Source organism: Phaethon aethereus (genome assembly GCF_964289735.1).
Source record: "Phaethon aethereus genome assembly, chromosome: 1".
In the NCBI taxonomy this organism is placed as follows: Eukaryota; Metazoa; Chordata; class Aves; order Phaethontiformes; family Phaethontidae; genus Phaethon; species Phaethon aethereus.
The window spans coordinates 154,370,031-154,391,036 of record NC_138575.1 but is presented as its reverse complement, the minus strand read 5'-3'; the positions used below and the strand labels follow the sequence as shown (position 1 = coordinate 154,391,036).

The window sequence follows — 21,006 nt, the reverse complement described above, 5'->3', positions numbered from 1 at the left end:
CACGGGGGAGCAGATCTCCACCTGCACCCAGGGAGGGCCCCACGCCGGAGCAGGGGGATGCCCGAAGGAGGCTGTGATCCCGTGGGAAGCCCACGCTGGAGCCGGCTCCTGGCAGGGCCTGTGGCCCCGTGGGGAGAGGAGCCCAGGCTGGAGCAGGTTTGCTGGCAGGACTTGTGACCCCCATGGGGGACCCAGGCTGGAGCAGCCTGTTCCTGAAGGACGGCACCCATGGGGGGACCCAGGCTGGAAGAACTGCAGCCTGTGGGAAGGACTCACATTGGAGAAGTCCATGGAGGACTGTCTCCCGTGGGAGGGACCCCACGCAGGAGCAGGGGCAGAGTGTGAGGAGTCCTCCCCTGAGCGGGAAGGAGCGGCAGAGACAACGTGTGATGAACTGACCACAACCCCCATTCCCCGTCCCCCTGTGCCGCTCGGGGGGAGGAGGTGGAGAAAATCGGGAGTGGAGTTGAGCCCAGGCAGAAGGGAGGGGTGGGGGGGAAGGTGTTTTTTTTTAAGATTTGGTTTTATTTCTCATTACCCTGCTCTGGTTTGATTGGTAATAAATTAAACCGATTTCCCCAAGTCGAGTCTGTTTTGCCGGTGACGGTAACTGCTGAGTGATCTCTCCCTGCCCTTACCTCCACCCACGAGCCTGCCCTTACATTCTCTCTCCCCTGCCCAGCCGAGGAGGGCAGTGACAGAGCGGCTTGAGGGGCACCTGGCCTCCAGCCAGGGTCAACCCACCACAACCACTCATTAGAAACAGGAGATAAAACTCAGTAGAAATACCCTCTTTTAAGGAGTGAACATAGTGCCTTGTTAAAAAGCAAAGCAGAAGACTGTGTTCTTTGCCTCTCTCTTGGCAATTTTTGGAAAAACTTTAAAGGGAGATGAAGTGGCTTTGATTCGTTTTGGGAATGTTCCCATTGTGGATGGGATCCTAGATGCCTAACGACCTTTTTCTCGTGGCATGTATCTCAAATGCAAATAATTTGCTTTCATGCTCCATGGCACTGGAAATTTCATACACAGGGTAATCACCTTGTGACAGCTTTTTCCTATCGTATCTTTTAATATTCAGACTGATGGTAACAATCACCCCAATTGCATTCGCAATACGCTAATATTTAGCTAACTTAATTGGTGTTCTGATGACTTGTGGAGGAAAACATTTAACAGAGTTTGTTCCACAAAGAGCTAAAGTAAATTAACTGTGCAGTGAGAGAAATTTCACCTCCTACACTCCTCAGATGATACTTTTTTCAATGTCTTTCTTTCCCTACTCTTTTCCTGAGCATCTCTTCAGACATCATTTGCTGTCTTTCAGGATCTCTTCTCTCCTTTTGTAAGCGACTATCCATCACCTCGGTTTCTTTTTCGTGACCTCCGTATCCTCCCTGACCCCGGACGCCTCTGCTCATCTCTGTCTTTTCACCTGCACTCGAGTCTCTATTTCCACTTGTGTGCAGCTCAGGTTTTGGCCCAATGATTTCATGAGAGAATGTACAATACTGGGTAGTTAAAAGTGCATTAGCAAAGAGCTAACTTTGGAACAAAAAGAAGGGAAACAAATACTGGCTGAAGCACCTTTGCTGCTCTTCTGGTGAAAGGGAGTAAGGATCAAGTGTGATTCTGATGCCTTAAAGACTGCATTGCTCCAAGCTAACATAAAGTAGTTAAAATACTATGGCAGGGAGCCTGGCTTAATACTTTAGAAAGACTGAGTGTTCATCTGTTAAATTCTTAGTATTGCCTGTCAACATAAATATATCATATTTTCATTATATTTTAAAATTGCGGTTCAGCAAGCCCTCAGAGTGATATATGACCAGTTAAATCAATGGCTGCAGAAACTTTTCCCTCTGAACAATTGCAGACTCTCAAGAAAGAGAATTTCTTACTCGTGGCCATTTATTGTTATCCCTGGCACTGTAAGCAATTTTGGTTTTTTATATTGGGTAGAGCAGGTGATGGTTACAAAGCCCTTCTAGAAACCATATGGAATTATTTCCTCCAACTTCTGAAACAGCAAGTTCTTGTATCTGCCCCTGCTCTACTTACAGATGTTTGCGCACCTCTTGCAGCTCTCCCAACTCTTTTTTCCTCTCTCCAATTAGTGGAATCTTATTAGAGGTTAAAGTGATATTTTAGGTTTCAAGTAGCCAAAAGACTATTTTCAAAACGAATTAGGCACTTCTGAGAAGTGTCTGAGCACCTTTATGTGTGTGTGAAATAATATGCTCTGTCATCTCTGAGGGTGCTCATTCAGGTGAAAATTGAAATGAGCACAAATGCGTACACCCACAAGCTGGTTTCTAAGCTCAGCATTAGGAAATGTGCCTGAAATGTCAGAGACAACTTCCGTTTTTAAGTCTAGAAGTGTTTAAAATAAGCTTCAATATTCAGTCCAGATACCTCCCTTTTTTTCAATCATTCATTACCTTTCAACTCTTAGTGTGTGTTTAAAAAATTACATGTGCACTCTTAATACTGAAAATCATGATTAGATGTGGCATACTGGAAGTTACAGTTTTCACACTGACCAAAGGTAAGCAGCCATTCTTAATAGAAATGCTATTTTGAAAGGTTGAAAAAAGTTCTTACATATGCGACAGGAGAAAGACTGAATCATTCCACAACTAATTTTAACAAAATAGATGACGTAGATTTAGGGGTTTTTATAAAGAAAAGCATCCTCCTATGTAGAGTTGAAAGACCTTGGCAATTGTTCACTGCATCTGATGTAAGAGGAGAAAATCCACAGGGCCTTGAGCGAAAAATAGAATCACTAAAATAAAACCAGATTATGATTATATTCTGTCCTTGATCTCCTACCCTAAACTTGCCACTAATTCACTGAAAAATACTTTCTATCCTGGGCTTCTGCATTTCCTAGTGGATGTTTCTAAGATACTAAATTGCATCGTACTGTACCCCAAGGCATACAAGCTGTTGTAATTTACAGAGGGAGATTAAATGTTCAGGGGCTATTTTTTAACTTTTTCCTTCTTCAGAGTTGATATTGGTTAAGATGTAATTTCTGTGACAGTTACCAGCACAAGTATCCCTTGTAGTTTAAGAGAATAAGACATAAATACTTTCCGGCTCTTTTCCTTTTAATGTATTTATGATATTGATAGCACCCCACGGATAGCCCTCCACCCCAGGAGAGTTTTGCATGCTGTATAGCATCCTAAGGCAGGTGATAATTTTATCCTCAGTTTCTGCATTTCTGCTTTTCGCTGCAGTTTCTCAGAAATTTCTTTAGGCCTTGGCAACTCTGAAGAGGAGGGGGCCGAGCGTGCGGGGTCGGCTGGCCATGGCCCTGCGGCGGGATGCAGACCGCGGGAGGAGCTGGGCCTCTTTCAGCTCGGAGACATCGCCGCTCACGCCCTCAGCTGTAGTTATATTTTCAGACACGGTAGCTCCAACAAAAAAAAAATTGAAATTACCAGCCAGAAGCCCGCGTTACATACCTTACAAAATGAAGAATAGCCTCAAGAGAGTAAATGTGTTGTTAAGAATGAGAATCTTTCTCATTGATTGTAGCAGATAAGCAGTTCAGTGTTAAAAAATAACATAAAAAGGTAAAACTCCTATGTTTCTCTTTAGAAATGTACCGGAACGGCACTGCTGCCACCCACCGACAGGTAAGCCGCGTGTGCCGTCGCAGCAGGAGGAGGTTGCCAGCTTTTACACTAAGCATGCACATTTCTGTAGAATTCACTATTGGCGTCCAGGCACAAAGGAAACGTAAGGTCATTTTTCTCTTGCTTTCGCTAGGAATTGCTGAATCCAGCAGCCTGACAGAGGCGAGGCTGCCACAGCTCCCACGGCCCCAGGTCCAACCAGCAGCGAGGCTCAGATGCATCCCCCGTAGGCACGAGCACACAGAGCACACGTACACGCCACATGCGTATATATACCTGGCTGGCTGCACAGCTCAACCCAGGCAGACACACGCAGCACTCACATGGACGCAGGCAGCACCAGTGGCCTCATCCTGTTCCCCTCTCTGGCTGAGCTGGATGGAGGGGCATTAGTGGGAGATACAGATATACTATATATTAGTATATAATATATATGATTATATAATATATATTATATCTATTATATTACATGTGATATATATAATTAAAAATTGCAACTTGTTTTTATAAGCACAACGTTGTTCTGCACCAGGAGGTCAGTAACAAAGAGAGTGGGTGCAGGGTTCTTTCTGGCTTTCGATAAGAAAGGCCCGACAACAAATGCCTTCACAAAATAGCTGTTTTAATAAGACAGAATAAACCCAGGAATATAAATAGGATAAAAAGAGGAATACAGGTAGCGAGTAAAACTTATATCCCTTCAGGTGCTGGGCACAATGCCTTTGTGCAGCACCGGATGGAGCCTGGATGGATTTTGCCGTGGTGCACCGCACAGGTCCCATCCCTCGAGGATCTCCTTCTTCCCGTGCCCCGGCGCGCGGGATGGGCTGGCACAGGGCAGTCCATCAAGATCCCACACAGCAGCTGCTCACACCGACACTCAGGCTGCTCAAGCCTCAGGTACGAGGCCCAGAAGAGCAGGCACGTCTGTTCAACATCACTAGCTGGGTGCACACACCACCTCCTGCAAGGCTCACTGCCACCTCTCCAGTAGCTGGGCTCACACACACAGCCCAGCCAGCAGCGCATCCCTGGACCCTCTCGCCTCCGGACACACACGTCCTCTCCCTGCAGTGTCTGCAGTCGCTGGCACCACAGGCACACCTCCCACCCGCCATCCCACTTCAGTCGCTGCACCCAGACCCCCATCACACACCCCCAGGAAAAGGGATTTTGTAAGGAGACAGGACAGCCTGCACTGATCAGGTGAAGGGCAAGGCTAGAAAATATACTGACCAGCACCCTGCTTACACACAACCGGCCCTTTCTATCTGCTTATCCCACTGTTTTCTCACACCTTCTCCTTCCAAAATCACCTTTGGGTCACTTGGTTAAATCGTTCCTGAAGAAGAGAAAAGGGTGCGTTGGTTTTCCCAACATTCTTGGTTGGATGGCTGCTCCGCGCAGTGAAGCATTTCTGGGGACAGCATCCTGGAGCGCAGTTAGCTGCAGGCAGCTCTGTTAGCATTTCTGTTGCGAGAACTTTATCAAATTAGTGTCCTCACCCATGTCAGTCAAGGTTCTTTCATGAAAGCCATGCTTTGTGTTGCAGAGAAGCAGCACTAGGTAATGCTGACAGTGTCCCAAAGAGGGAAAACCCAGCTGCAGGTGAAGGCGAAGCAAAAATCAGCAAATGGAAAAAAAATATGGCAGAAATTGCTGTAAAAATCAAAGATCTCATCGCTAGCTCCCATCTACTTCCAGGGGATCTTCCAGCAGAGCTGGTCTAGTTACTCTGTGCCAGGGATTCAGAACAATCCCCCCAGCCTGGCAGTCAGAGAAGGTCAGAGAGTGGTGGTGGCTCTTCCCCAGGTACAAGCACAGGCAAAGCGATCGCTGAGAAAGAGAGAAGAATGGAAGCCATTGCCTGGGAAACTGAAGATCTCAGGAACAGTTCCCGTACACTTCCAGAGGATTTTTCTGCAGAGCTGGACAGGTTATTCTGTGCCTCGCCTTTTAAATATTGATGCATCAAGTCTCGATTTTCTGCTCTGGTTTGAAGTGTTGGCACTCTCATATAATTTATTATGACAGTGCTGTTAATAATAGTTATTTCTAAGCCCAAAGGAAGGTTTGAAGTATTTGTTGCTCAGCTTTTGATCCACTTGATCTCACTTGATGACAGTCTGGCCCTAACAGTATAAGGCCAACAGATGATCATGAAGATTCATCTTTTTGTCCATATTTTTTTTTTCATTGCTCCAACTTACTTCATCACTGGCTTCCTCAAGCTATGCTTGTTACACCACAAGTGCTCAGTTTCAGTTGTAGGATCGGAAGCTACAAAAAATGTGTAGATTAAAATAAACATGACGGCTTCTGGGTTAAAAGACTGGTCTTCACCCACAAAGGAGCAGTGAGGACAACGGCAGATCCCCACTGGTCCAGGTATTCCATGCCTTGCGTTCAGAAGTTCCCCCTCAGCCTGGCAGTCGGAGCAACTCCTGCAGCAGTGAGGACTCTTCCCAGATTGAGAGGTATCTGTGGAATCACCCCAAAACTGATCGTTCCCAGCCACTACTGTGGGTTTCCAGTGTATTGCTGGATTCACTTTAGCGCCGAAGGGAATTAAATTTTCCTCTGGAACTTGTCTGCTAGTTCTGACATTGATGCTGGCTCTCTGGCCTGTGGATTGTCTAATGACACATGGCATCATGCAATATGTCCCTCAAAGCAATGGCCAAAAGAGTGCCCTTGCAGATAATTTTTTTTCCCAACAGTTTTGGCCAAAACACAATCACATTAAGCTTTGTGGTTCTTTCAGGCTTTACAAGAACAATACTCTCCCACCACAACCACAAAAACAGAGTACTCCTGCCTGTCAAGTGATTTGTGACCTTGTGATGCCACGCTCAGCACCCTTCAGCTCTCCTTTGGCACACAGAATATCACTGGCTTCAGGGTCCATATTTTCTTACAGCGGAAACGCTGCTGGCAGGCACTCCCATGAGGGTAGCTGCAGCAGAAGGTCCCTTAAGGGCATGGGGTTAAAAGGCTTGTATATTTTATTTAACAAAAACAAGGACTCCAAGGCCTGCACAGTAACAGGAATCCTGGTGTCTGGAGGGCAAACCTGCTACTCCAGGGCTGCAAGTCAGTGCATCATCCCCACTAGAGTTCACCTCCCTCATGGCTCACAGAAGCCTCGCCTGCATGGTCCGGCAGGTGCCTCTGCTTCCCAGGGGTTCGAGCAGAGCAGGGAAAGGGCAAAAATGGCCACAGACTTACTTTATTTGAGGGAAATTGTTAATTATTGAATTGTACACAACTGTAATTATAGTTAATACTAGTATCAAAATCCTGTAATGGGTAGGGATCTGTAAATCAATGCACTCCTAAGTGGAATTACCTTTCTTACCCTGAGGAAAAATCATAATCTTTCAAATACAAAAAGCAAACCACTTGTTTGAAAGATAATTGTGTTTTTATTTTTCTAAGCTTGCACTTGTGGAACATAATAAATGACCTGATATAATGACAACTTTGCAAAAGAAGAATCCCCCTCTCCCCAACATCTGGACAGCAATATATAAATATTTACAATGAAAAAATAGGGAAGGGAAGAGAATGAAGTCAACATTAGCCAAGTCAGTTTTTTCTCCTTACACATCTGATTTTGAACATCAATTATTTCATTCAATTCAATCTTAACCAAAATTTTCCTTTCACGGTATTAGGGCTTTAACTTCATTTTTTAGGTCTTATGTGCAATAGATACACTCCTGTTCTGCTTCTATAGTTTTCTCCTGTATAGTAACCATAGAATTTCCCTACTAAATTTTTTATATCAGTTTGTTAACTTTGAAAACAACATAAAAATTAAATATACGTTTATGTCTCCTGATACAAAGTTTCTCACACAAACACATCACAACACTGAAAATCAGCATAATGAAATGCTGTATAGCTTCTTAACAAGGACATTAGGTCTGGGTCCTAATCAGCTTTAACAAAAGCTCTCTTCAAATAGAACAAGTACATATAGAAAAAATAACCTTCTTATTTTCTTGTTAAAAAAAGGAAAGGGTGCTTTCTATAAACAAAAGAGGCGGTTTCCTTGACACAGATGTAAGTTACAGTGGAGAGAGCTCAGAAAGCTTTAAATAAAATTGGCATTTGTTTAAAAGGATGATTTAAGAAGTTGATTGGAAGAGGTTCAGTTGGCCCATTTAGTCTGGTAATTCTAGAAATGTCAGTGTAAAAAAACTCTACTTTTTTTGCTTTCTGCTATACAGTGTCGCACAATCACATGACTGAAAACATGTTGCCTGCAGGAATGGTAGACACCGATCACGCACGATTTGGTTGTATTATGTCAATGCTGGTTGCCCTGTTCAACAAGAGGTTCGACATCCTTTGGATACCGAGGTGCAGTCCTTAGCAGTCATTTCACATATGTGAGCTTCGTCTGCCTCTAGTGCCCAACGATACACGAAGCCTTGGCTCCCTTGCTTTGTAATGTTCATTGAAGTCCAATCTAAAGCTAAGAAACCGAAGGCTTTCGTCAGAACTCGTTGTCAGCAGGACCAAGAACTGCTGGACGATTCCCTGAAGGAGAAAGAAAAGCCCAAGAGACAGCTAAGACGATATCAGTAGTGTGTTTTGCACAGGGATGTCAAATGGTGCCCCAGCCTGACAAGGAGGCAGAGGGAATCCAGGAAAGGGCAAGCACAAGCACTGATACCCAATTGTTAGCAAATGAGTTATGCTGGATTCATTTTTTGTGCAAAAACACAGAGCTTCATTTTATCTTCAAACGTCTGCCATGCATGTCAGAGTCTCCAGTGCAAATAGTTTGGTCTTTCAAGCCACCCCACCTTGTCCTGCAGGCTCTCGCCACCTGCCCGAAGGCTCCCGGGCTGCAGGGGAGCTGCCCCTGCGCCACTGCCCCGGCCCTCCCAGGGCAGCCCCACCAGAGCCAAGAGACCAATTCAGGACCCAACCTGTGCCAGCAGGAGACCTCACCTTGTTTCTCTGTTACCCATACAATGCAGGCTAGGCCAGGACTGCTTGCTTCAAAAATACGTATTTGATGTAGGTTATACAGCAGCAAGTGGCACCCCAGAACTGCACAGCGTCTGCCATCCAGGGCAGTCACTGCTGCTGACCCAGTGGCTAGACTACGTATCTGGAGCAAGTTTTTATGTGAGACTTGCACTCGGCATGTGGGAGGCACACTTCTGGAGCCCATCTTCCCATATGGCTCTAGCCAAGGACTGTGGGAGCTCCACAGACTGCAGGAAAGCAGAGGACTTTGTGAGGATGGGAAGACTCACTTGAAGAGCTCATTCCTGGTCTCCACTAAATACTAAATGTGGACATGCCCATTACTAGAGCACCCCATTAATTCCAGAGATGACTGAGGCTGGCTAGTGAAGTCCTACATGGAAAATCCATAGCAGGGCTCAGCAGGAATACAGTCCAAACAGGCAGAAGCTACACTGCCAAATTGGAGCAATCCTATAGAGCACACAAACTACAATTCATTTACAGCCAACTGCAATATTTGGACCCAGGAGCAAATCCCTCCCAGATTTGAAGTCCTCGCATCAGAGCTCAGGATCTCTACAGCCTTCAACAAAAGCCATCAGTATTGTATAACCTGGGTACCCTATTCCATTTTCATTGAAACTTGCATGTGAACTGCCTACTTTTGACAATGCAGCACTTCATCCAGGGTAGCTATAGCTTGGCAAAGCTATAAGCAATACAGAAACGGATCTGGCGCAAACCACCAGAGAGAAGGGCTGGGAAGTGCTCTGCACATGCTGTACAGGTGCTAAGTCACAACTGTAACTGCTATAAAGAACCAACTGTACTCTTACAAAGCAAAATGAATGTATGGGTAACAACTCAGCAAAACCACTTCAACCTCATTCATTTACCTAGGGAAACAATGCATGTTTAATATTTGTCTAAATGTGTGTTTATGGACATTAAAATAAGAAAGACAGACACAAGAAATATCAACAGCAAGATAGAAGAAAGCAGGCCCTACACGTTAAGACAAACTCAGTATCAACATCATTAAAAAAATCCTAACTTCAGGCTGCCAAAGGTGATAAATAATAGAAGTTAAAAGGTACGCTACACAACATCAAGAGTATTTCACATGTCAAAGTCAAGCTGAGGTAGGGTTTTGGTTTTCAGTTGATCTGGGGTCTAATCCTGAAAGGCTGCTGTGGCACATAGTGCTGTGTCCCTCCCTTTCATCACTTTCTGGAATGCTTTCCCTGAAATCTAACAGCTGATTTTCCTGGGGAATGGGAGCTTTAGAATCAGATATAACAAATTAAGACAAAGCCAGACTAATTCATATCAAGGAAGTTAGCCTGTGCACATTCCCCCAAACAGCTTACCCACTGCCCATCTCAGTGTCCTTAAAATCAAGTGTTAGGCCCTTAATAAGGACCCTTTCTGCAGATTTAACAGCAATGACTTGCAAAGATGGTGAGAAGAAATGGTGTGCAGAAGGAATTTTGGTTTGGTTTTTTGGGTTTTTTTTTTTTTTCAGATTACACTAGAAGATAACTATTACTTCCACTCCTGGAGGAAGGAGGAGACTTATATGAAGAGACTATTCCTCTTCATCAGGGGAACGTACATGATCACAAAAATGATCTGAGTTACTACTGAGTAACAGTGAATACAGGCTTCTAAGTAGAGAAGCAATAAAATGAAGACCTAGATCCACAAACTCAAATCCACATGAATACAGAAGTTACACCTACTCCATATTTGAAATTGATTTCTACATATCAAAGCTCAGCATCTATATTAAAAAAATAATCTAAGGGGCACCTGGTAAAAGTGAGTGAGTATTCGCAGCTGTGAGCACATTTTAGGTATTGAGTCTTGAAATTCTTTCATCCTCTTGCTCTCTTCTTCATCTTCTGATGCAGTTACACCCCACTTGCCCTACACAGAGACCAAATGAGTTAAGAGGTCAAAGCATCACATGATAAAAGTTGCTAATTGGGCGGCTTTCTGCCCATCTAAACCCCCATGTTTATACAAACCAACTATTGCCATGGAAAGCCAAACATGGAGCCTCTAGTATTGAAACTATCAGTCCCCTGGGTGATTCTACAGCACATGAAAGAAATCTGAGGTTAGCAAAGCAGGCAAGTCTCACACCAGCACTGCATGTCCCACATATTGACAGTAGGGAGGTAGGCATGGAGCTATGGCATTTTTTGCAAAAGGGTTCAGAGTATTAAAGCCTCTTCCATTTCCTTCACCTAAACGAGACCTAAATTTCTCATCCTCCAAAGCCCACTGCAGAATCAATTCACCTAGAGGTTTTGGGCAAGACACAAATAAAAAACACCATTCAGCAGTTTTGTTTGAATTCACTAGCTACTGCTGGTGACTTTTACATTTGTCCCAACTACATTTTTCATTTTTGCTATACCTCTACAAGATATCTAAAATCCTCTGTATATGAAAAGACAAGTATATCTGCCTCCATGAATTTTCATGTTCTGGCAATATCCTTACTGTACCTCAAGCCCACGCTGTTTTTTCCTCTCTTCAAATTGCAATCTCAACTGCAGCTCCTCCAAAGCAGCTCTGTACATTGCATCTTGGGCATTCTGGAGCTCAATGATCTGATCAAAAACAGCTCGAAGCTGGTTGAGAAGTACCTGTGAGACAGTTAAGCAACAAAACAATGGAAGAGTTGTATGGCAAAAGAGTTTTAAGTTACTACCACTCTTTAGAAGATGAGTAATTAAACCTTTTCACACACAGCTGGAGAGACTGTTTTGCAAAGCCCTAAGTCAGCTGTTGCATGATCACACAGCTTCTTAGGACCAAAAGCAACTGGCCCACATTGTAACAAGTTTTATAATTGGCATCTGTCACTGTGTGTGGTGACTATGTACAGAGCCTACCTAAGGCTACCTAAGGCCTTGTATCGGAGGAAGAAAAAATACTTTTCCCTTTGCTCCTACAACATAAGCAAAGACGGTTCCTAACATATAAGCCAAGACCACAAAGCTATAACTTAACGCAAAGGAGAAGACTTACCCTGGAATCGCTATCCAGCAAGCATCGAGCTATGATTGTGTCTAGAAAAACTTCATGAGCTGCAATGATGTGGTCCAAGTCCTGCGCTTGTTGGACCTTGTTCCAGAGTTCATCCCATGAACATTCAAGCACCTGGAGCAACAATTCAGTATTTGGGCTGTTTTCATTTGCTAGATGACAAGCTCTTTGAAATTTATGACACACAACACATACAGAATATTAAAAGTACTTCATTCTTAAGCAACTAATTGGGTGGATAGAGTATACCTCAAATGTAATGTAATACTGCATTTGATGAATGAAATGGACCATTTCTGATGCCAGAACGTGACACTGATGCAGCACCCCAGAAAGCTCTGTAAAAAATCCAAAGAGATGGCATGTTAAAGACTGCAAGGACAGGCACAGCCATCAAACCAGCTTGGTAAACTTCTTCTACCAAATTGAATATTTCATAGAACAGCCACTAGTCTTGGATGGCAGCAGCAATACTGGCTGGCAACAGATGAGCAAAGAACATTGCACCGTTAACTCCTAGAAAATGTGAGCCAAAGATGACACTGACTGTGTGCTCAGACAGTGCTGGAAACTTGCTGAGTATCACAGTGAAAAAGACCCTCTCAGTCCCTAGAGACCAAAATACAGTAAGTATCCCATGTGCTCTTTTGGTTGAAAATCTGAGGCCACAGGTTTACAGTTGCTTCTGGGTCCTCCCATCTCTTATTACTTAGCTACACTGACACCAAAACAGAGGGTGCTTGTGACACGGGTAGGGAATTTATGGCTCATGTGGTCCAGGCTCAATTCCGTGATCCACCACAGAGATCCATGGGTAAGTCACTAATGGCCTTAGCTGCTCACTCGTAAGAGAAGGTACCTCTGTTGTGGAAGGGTATTATCAAGATCACTATCAAGTGCAAAAATTCTCTGGAACGAAGATACGCAGCCTTGTGGAATCAGGCCGATAGCCAGAGAGGTGAAGTAATTTCTAGAAAGCTGCCAAAGCAATTTGCCACTGCAGACAAGCTATGAGACTACTACAAAAGCAATTCTACATTTTTCTATCTTGGGATGTTACAGAACCATACAATGGTCTGAAAGATATTACAAGCTACTCTGTTCTTCATTTCTTATGCCTTTGCAGGAAGACTACCCCTAACACATTATGATCTTACTTTAAATAGGATCAATGAAAAAAACCTCCAGGGTTGGCTAAACAACAGAAATTCCTCAACATTCATGAGTTGGATACCTCTGTGTTTCTTCTTCAAATTACTGATAGGAAAAGCGTGAGCTTTGACAGTACTGTTTAGAAGTACTCCTTTAAAGCATTAAAATCCTGGCTCTTAGAACTTTTTGAGAATTGTCAGTAAAGCTATCCTTGAAAGTCAATGCTACCTCTCTGTGGTTGAAAAACAAAAGACCTTGCAGCTACTTTCTCCTATCAGTTACTGTCTTCCATCTGGTGCTCTGTGACTGGAAGGGAAAGGTACTATCTTGGAGGAAGAGAGAGAAAATAAAAGCAAGTCCTAAAACTCCTTCATAAATTAGTGCTGTGATGGACTCTCCATGTATTTCAGAAACAATTCTGCTCACAGCTTCCAATGTAGACACACCAGTGAGCATGGCTCCTTCTGCCAACAATAGCTGTAACAGCTTGGCCAGAATTTTAAATGTCTGAATTACCTAAAACATAACCAAACCTAAAGGCTACAAGCAACTGAGGTTTTACTTACAGAAGATTGCTCCATAGCAAAGCATAAAAGGCCTCCCAAGGAAGGAAGGTGGGGGGGATGGGACTGACAGACGGCCTGGGGGGGACAGAGGGACGGACACACAAACAAACAAACAAACTTCCTTCTGAGAACAAAAGAACAAACAAAACCCAGCAATGGGAGACAGCTCCAGCCTGAAGACCCCCGGAGGATGAGAGTAGAGTCGAGTCTCAAAGGGAACAGAAAGCAAGAATGCAATAGACCCCTGGTTTTGAGTGAAACAAGCACCTATCTGGGACACAGAAATGACAGTAAAATAACTCCTATCTCACAGAAACAGACAGGAAACCTAGTCATCCCGTACAGTTCCAGAGATCAGCCTTGTGCACAGGAGCACGCTTTACAACACCTTGTTTCCCAGCGACCTTCCTGAGGACAAGGTGTTCACTCCCACCCATCAAACAGTTCCTAATTATAAAAACATAAACATATCTTTGTAAATATTAACTATGCCACAAAAAAGTGTAACCCTCAATAGCTATTTTTTACTGGGAGAAATGTAGCTAGGTAAAAAAGTCAAAATTGAGCCAGTACAGATGCTCACAAATATGATTATATTCTCAGAGAGAAGCAGGATCAAAAATCCCAGTCCATTAAACATAGACCAGGGCCACTACACTTAAGAGTTTTCCTATTTCTTCTCAAACATTTGTTTCTCTTATCTTTGTCTCTTCTGTTCTTAGCTAAACAAAAACACAGGGAATGAGTGAAGGTAAAACTAGTAAATTCAGAAACGTGCATGTGTGAGACTTACTACTTCCAACACAAGAAAGAGGGAGACACAAGGTACAGATAGGAGGGCATCAACAAAGATGAGTAAAAGGGGATGGAAGAGTAACGGTCTCTTTCCAGAGATATGGGATGTTTTTTTTTGCTCACTGCTGCAAAAACTAAAGTAAAACAGCAAACACGAAACTTCCATTTACCATACTGTTATTTTATCTTCATCTACCATTAAACAGTCAGTCAAGAAGAGCAACAAAATATAAAACTCATCTGTCCCAATAGACTTTTTTTCTCCCTTCGTAACATACAGTTTAAAATAAGATGCAGTCATATGAATCCAGTTTGCAAGTATACCATCCATTTGGGACTCTCACCTGGTATGCTTTTCAGAAGCTTTGCATTGCACATGTGCCCTTTCCATATATCAGTAAGAATATATTCCATTCGCTTTGCTCTCCAAAGGAAATTAAATACTCTTAGATAGTGGCTCATGCACTCACGTGTAAATACCTACAAAACAAACAAAATATCAGTAAAAATTTAATAGACATACCCTGTGTTCTGAAGGACCAAGAACCTCTTCACAGTCCATCTATTCCAACCCATGCAGTTTATTGGCAAATATTGTGTAAACAAAATCCTGGGAAACTCCAGAGCTTTTGGGAAGATCCTCCCTCAAGGGCTGAGCTAAGTCACCTAACATTCAAGTACAAGTAAGCACGGGGCACTGCTGAGGGCAGAGCTATAGCACCTGCTCTGGTCCAGAGTGTACGTCAACAGCACCATTATTTTATTTTTTTGCATTTTAACACTAAAAGGATTGCCACATTGTCAATTTTTCCACATCATATCCTTGAGAAGACTGAAGACAACAGAGTAGAAATGCATTGAAGCTCTCATGCTTCTCTACAGAGCCCTCCACATAGGCATCTTTTCTATATTTCAAAAAAAGTTAAATAAAAAGGTTGTTTTGTTTTCTTGTATTTTTTTAAATCCTAAGTACTGCTCTGATGATTTCGCCAGTTCCAATTCATTGCAGATTGAGAAAGTACAACTGTATTTGTTGTCCTACCAACTGCATTTGTTGTCCTACCAACACGCTAATTGAAAAAGCTTGGACCCGCATGCTACAAGACAATAATTTCTTGGGAGGTTTTGAGCACTTCCAATCCTATATGGGAGAAAGAGTAAGAAGGAGTAAACAAGACAAAGCCTAAACGTTTCACTCTCTTCAAACCACATATGCACATGAAATTTCCTTCTGCTGGTCAGACTCACATTTTGATGTCCTATGTAAAAAAAAATAATGTTCTTTACAAGTTCTTTATAGAGCCTAAATGCAGTCTGATCAATAGTGCAGCTATTTTCTCAGTAGCTCTAATGAACACTACCTATCAAATTTCATTTAGATAGTACAAATAGGTTCTTCTTAAATACATTCTTCAGTTCCTTGCAAATTATGCCAAATTAGCAGCTACAGCCTAGCAATAATGGAAGAAGAGGAGCACTCTATTTATTAAGTACTTGCTAAAATCTCTGCTGGAACAAATGAATTACTGATTTTTACTAATGACTGTTTTAAATGTAGCTTTTTAGCACTCATAGTTAATTTATAAGAATTGAGATTTTGGCTCCACTGCTTATACAGTGGCTGCATCCTACATAAAAAAAAAAAAAAGAAAAAACCCAAACCAAAACCCCAAGTGTCTCTGATCTTACACTCTGGAATAAAAAAGGTTATTTCAATTAAAAAATTAATTTAGCAATTCAATTCAGTATCAGTGACATATTCACATCCAGCAGTATATGACATTACCGTTGCTATTGGCCCATCAACATGATAGTCCAAGCTGAAGACATCCCATCCAGTGTCCCCAGGAGATACCTGTATTAGAAAGATACGCTACTTTCAGTGTATAATCAGCGCATACTAGTGCTGAAGAGCAATTCTTGCTTACTCTTCCATTCTCCACAGCCTATGAAAAAACAAACATCCACATCTATACAGGATACAGGGGTTCCTTGTCGAAAATAGTAGATTAAGCAAAAATGAACCAAAGTTTGACACAAGGATGGGATTCATCTCACCCAGATGTTGATGTTTGTAATGTCAATATTTTTCCATTGGAGCTAGTAAAGGATATGAAGGGAAGGCAAAACTTCTTAGGCAGGACTCAGCCTAAGGTATAGACTTATTTCAGATGCTACAGTACATCAGTTAGCTCCCACACCTCTGGGACTGGAGCTTTCTCATTAACTCAAGTTTCATACCGGAGGTCTCCTTCATGAAACATATTTTCATTGCTTCACTCTTTGTAACTACTGGCAATAAGAGACCACCCCACCCTCCCAGATTCTTGCAAGAGCAACAGCAGTAGGAGCTCTTTGCAGAACCCCAAATCAGGGCCACCAGCATCAATTACTGTTAGACCCTAAATACTCAACTTTGTATCATCAATAAAACGGCTGTAAACGCACAGCTTGAAATACAAATAGACAATAGGCAGGAAACGGGAAAAGACAACTTACTAAGTGAGGTGTATATAATTCAAAGTAGACGTCAATAGGAAGGTGTGAGAGGGTGAGTATTTACTATGTACACATACAAAAGTTTTATTTCATATAGATGTCTGCATGTATACACACACACACACACACACACACAAAGTATGTTTCAGGTCAGAGTCACCATGATGCAACAGACCTCCAGAAGTCGAACATCCAATCGTTTGAGAATCTCAGGATTATCAAACTGGGCATTAGTTGCCCTCACTGCTGTTTCAAGGATTCCCGTTAGATTATGCTGATATAAGGTTGTAGCTGGTCGTGCAAGCTCTGGCCTGGTGGTTATGAAACGAACAGGTATGGCATATTACTAAGATATTCTGCAGCAATTTGGGAGTAACTGTAGCACACAGTGAAACACTTTAACAGACTTTCAAAACCTCTTGTATTACTCTTTCAGCCTTAACCACGAAGAAAATCTATGAGCAAAATATTTGAGCAGAATACGTCTATTCATATGCAGCTATACACCTGAACATCAGCATGAGGAGCAACTTTATGCCAGCAATTTGAAATTGATTGCTAGCACAACTATTCCGTAATTTGAGTTACATTCATATCTAAAATGAGGCAGATTACATCATTAACAAATGAAACCAATAATTTCATTCCAGTTTTGAGAGACTTACTGATAGGGCTTAGAAGCGCTGGCAGAAGCACACAAACCCATCCCCTCTATGTAACTTAAACTTTCCGAAGAGTTGCAGCATGCAAGTAACAGGCACTTTGCACTACTCCTCCCCTCCATGACCAGTCCTGGGAAGCCCCTCACTACTTCTGCCTCAAATGTAATACTGACTCCGCAAACCAACCTTATTCTACTTCACGCTTTTTTAAGTGAAAATTAGTGTGGTCACATACAAATCATCACCAGACAACGTTGATTTTGATTTACAAACAAGTTAATGGAAGCTCTATTACAAAGCCTGCCTTCTAGACCAAAGGAAAGCTTTGTAAAGGACATTTTTGGTCAACTAAGTTTCATCGGTAGCACCAGCAAGTAAAAGCAGTGAGCTTGCAAATACACTTCAAGAACTGAAACTGATACTTGTGGGTGCACCCAAGTGCTTAAAACAGAGGCTGGTGAGGCATCAATTAAATTTTGGAAAATGCATTGAGGGGTTTTGACACAATGTTTTGGGCCAAACACCTCCAAAATATAGAAGCCTAATATTCACAGCAATGCTAACTAGTTGCATCAAGAGCAACAAAACTTTTCTGCTTAAACTTGCTGACAGGAGCAAGAGAAGTGCTAACATCCTCGAGGCTGTCACAGGATCAACTGCCAAGGTATCTACGTTAGTGCAACATTTCAAGACATTATGAAATGGTACTGTACACACTTCCTACCAAAAAGAACAGTTTAAGCGTCACATTCAAAGAAATTAAACCCAAAACAGAATTTAAAAGTTGTTCAATTAAACCTCTGAATAAGATAAAGGGTCTTCTTCCAAACATGAAACAGTTTCTGTGCTAATCATGCACATTTGCAAGCATTAGAAATTCAATATAATTACCCTTCCTACTCTCTTACTTGAGCAAGTCCATTAAATGCCTGATAAAGTCTCCTTGACCAAGCAGTAAGTAGCGTCTCATGGCCTGCATGTGTTCCAGTAAATTGTACTTCTTATTGAGAACATCCAGCAGGTATTTGCTGGTCTCAAAATAAGCTGCATCAATTTTCTCTTGAAATGCATTTTCCAAATCTGTGAACAAATCAGCAGCTAAAAAAAAAAAAAAAAGAAGAAAAAAGTTGAATTTAAATTCATATTTTTCCAAAACTGAGGCAAGCCAGCTTTGGAATTGAAACATACAATCAGAGAAATTGCTATTTATTCTGATCCACTATATTATACATTTGGCATAGCCAAAGTGAAAGCAAGTATAAAGCCGCCCATACTTTAACATTATTACTTTTAATGTGTGCCCAGCTTGTACTTTCCAAAAAGAGCTGACATTATTTCATCAGTTTTACAAAGAAAGTAGTTTTTTTTAGCTTGCTGAAATACTGCAGCTTTGAAGGAGATCTAAAAGCTCAGAGTTAGGGAAAAGCTTTGCTGCGGCGGGATCTACATCAGCAGTCACTTCTGGGGGGGAAGAAATTGAAGAATCAGTCAGAACATTCAACAGAAAAGAGTTCCCACGTGCAAGTCAAAATGAGAGGTGGAAATACGCTTGCACTATCTGGGGGACAGCCAGCAGCCTTATGTTTTCTTCTCCACCATTAATGCATGATGGCAACTTGGGGTCAGAAAGTAGGGCACGGCCCTTTAGTAAGAAGTGTATTTCACTCTTTTCTGCAACTACAAGGTTATTAAGAAAGGGACTGCAATAAGGCTGTTGAGATAGCAAGAAGTGTGCCTCTTCAGGCAACATGGCAAAATTCCAAATACTGGACTGCCAACTATTGTAAGATTCAGACCTTCCTCAGCATTAAAGGATATACTCCCACTTTCAACAATTTTTAATTACACAACTATTGCTCTAAAGGTAAAAAAATGAAGATCTAGGTACCAAATTTAGCAAGACAGTGCACTGCCTGCTCCAGAATTAGGTTCAACCTGTACTACAGACAGGAAAAATTGAAATCAAGTTTCATGTTGTTCTGATGAGATTCATCTTCAATTACTAAAATGCTTTTAAATTGAAGAAATAAACAGTAGTTCTAATAAAGAAGTCACTCTTTAATGAGGGAAACTTCACAATGTCTGGTTCAATTTCATTCCCTGAGGTTTCCGAACTCTCATTCAGTAACCTGTGAATTTCTCCATAAGACACAAAAAGTGCAAGCAATACATTGCTGTGCTCAAAATCCCTACGCTAGGAGAATACTACTTAGTCAAGTAACACACATCCAGCTTAGGAGATGTGAGAATGAATACAGGCTATAGTAACAAATCCTCGAAGTGCCCTCTCCAGTCACTGACAGCAAAGCAGGGGAGACAGCTCACCCACGTCTCTGCTCAATCTGGCCAAAGCAGAGATCTGGTGTGGTCTGGTAAGGCCATTCTTGCATTGTTCAGGTAAGGAAGCACGCAGCAGCGTTCCCACTGCTGGGAAAAAGGGAAAAACACCAGTTCGTGCAAATGCATTTGTCTCACTGGTACACGGCAACAGAGCAGTAAGAACGTCCAGTCAATTCTGACTTTCATCTAGCCTTTCCCCACTGGCAGACCCTGTCCTCTTAAGCGCTGTCTTCAAAAGATGGGTTCAAATTTGGCTGCTTGCATGCATAGTGGTACCAGCCATCTGATCTGCCACATGGCTTCATTGCTGGCTTTAGACAAAGAAGGAATAACTTCCAGAAGGGGGGGAAAAAAGCTAAAAGAGGAGTTTCACCGACAGAACACAGTAGGTTACAACACCCCAGTGATGCGTTCCTGCAAGTGTCTTTACACAAGATGCTACAAGCCTAACAGGCAAAGCAAAAGAGGGAACAAGCCAACCTAAAAAGAGTTACGAGCTAATACCTCCAGCTACTGGACACAGAGGTTGGGCCTAGGACTGGCTCAAGGCACAGGCAAAGCCAACAGGCAGCAGGCAATTGCCTAGTTTGCCTATGGCAAGCCTATCAAGTCACACATGCTGGTCCTGCTTCCACTCACGCAGGGGTGAGCATATGTAAGGCAGTACCTATGGCTGAGGACCCGTCTCAACTTCTTGTTATTCCAAGCAGAAAAAACCCCTTTCTCTCTCCTTCACCTCCACTGCCCCTTGCTTTGAGGGAAGTGACCTGGCCACAGCCCTTCATCTCTGAGGCTGGAAAATTCAAGTTTACGTGTGTAGCTGTAAAGCTCCATCTCTGCATACATGCACAACAGCATAGGCAATGCACCATCTCTGTTTGACATGCAAAACTATTAAAAAGGTTGCTTACATCAACAAACAAGAGGCCTAGGCACAAGCTTTTAAAGCTGTGCAAAATTATCTCAGGACACTTTCAAAAGCCAGAAATGGGTCAAGAAAGGATCAGGCAAAAAGCACTGACAGACAGGTTCATGAGTTGCTACTGAACATAGTGATCTCATGTCATTCCTGGTTCAGAAGTTCACAAACTGTGGACAGCTAGAGACTGGAGCTGGGATCACTTTATCTGCCTTTTTTACTGTCCTTCTCCAAGTCCCTGCTACAATCCCCTGTCAGGCAAGATGACCAACTTCCACACTGTTCTTCATCTCTGACTTCCTGTTTTATTACATGTTCAGACAGTTTTTCACATCATGATTATTTCAGCATCAAAAGGCAACTGGGGAAACATG

The 21,006-nt window shown here is 42.5% G+C and overlaps 1 protein-coding gene across 1 annotated transcript in view; it reads right to left on the bottom strand.

The window, feature by feature from the left end:
• Positions 1 to 8,039: 8,039 nt before the first annotated feature.
• Positions 8,040 to 21,006, bottom strand: part of TUBGCP3 (tubulin gamma complex component 3) — a gene marked incomplete at both ends in the record, with an annotated part of 60,667 nt that continues 47,700 nt past the window's right edge. The window contains 9 exons of the mRNA XM_082013886.1: positions 8,040 to 8,198; positions 10,452 to 10,568; positions 11,156 to 11,296; positions 11,682 to 11,813; positions 11,949 to 12,037; positions 14,557 to 14,692; positions 15,999 to 16,067; positions 16,887 to 17,022; positions 18,282 to 18,471. Coding sequence (XP_081870012.1) covers positions 8,040 to 8,198; positions 10,452 to 10,568; positions 11,156 to 11,296; positions 11,682 to 11,813; positions 11,949 to 12,037; positions 14,557 to 14,692; positions 15,999 to 16,067; positions 16,887 to 17,022; positions 18,282 to 18,471 — 1,169 coding nt within the window. The remainder of the gene's footprint in view (positions 8,199 to 10,451; positions 10,569 to 11,155; positions 11,297 to 11,681; positions 11,814 to 11,948; positions 12,038 to 14,556; positions 14,693 to 15,998; positions 16,068 to 16,886; positions 17,023 to 18,281; positions 18,472 to 21,006) is intronic.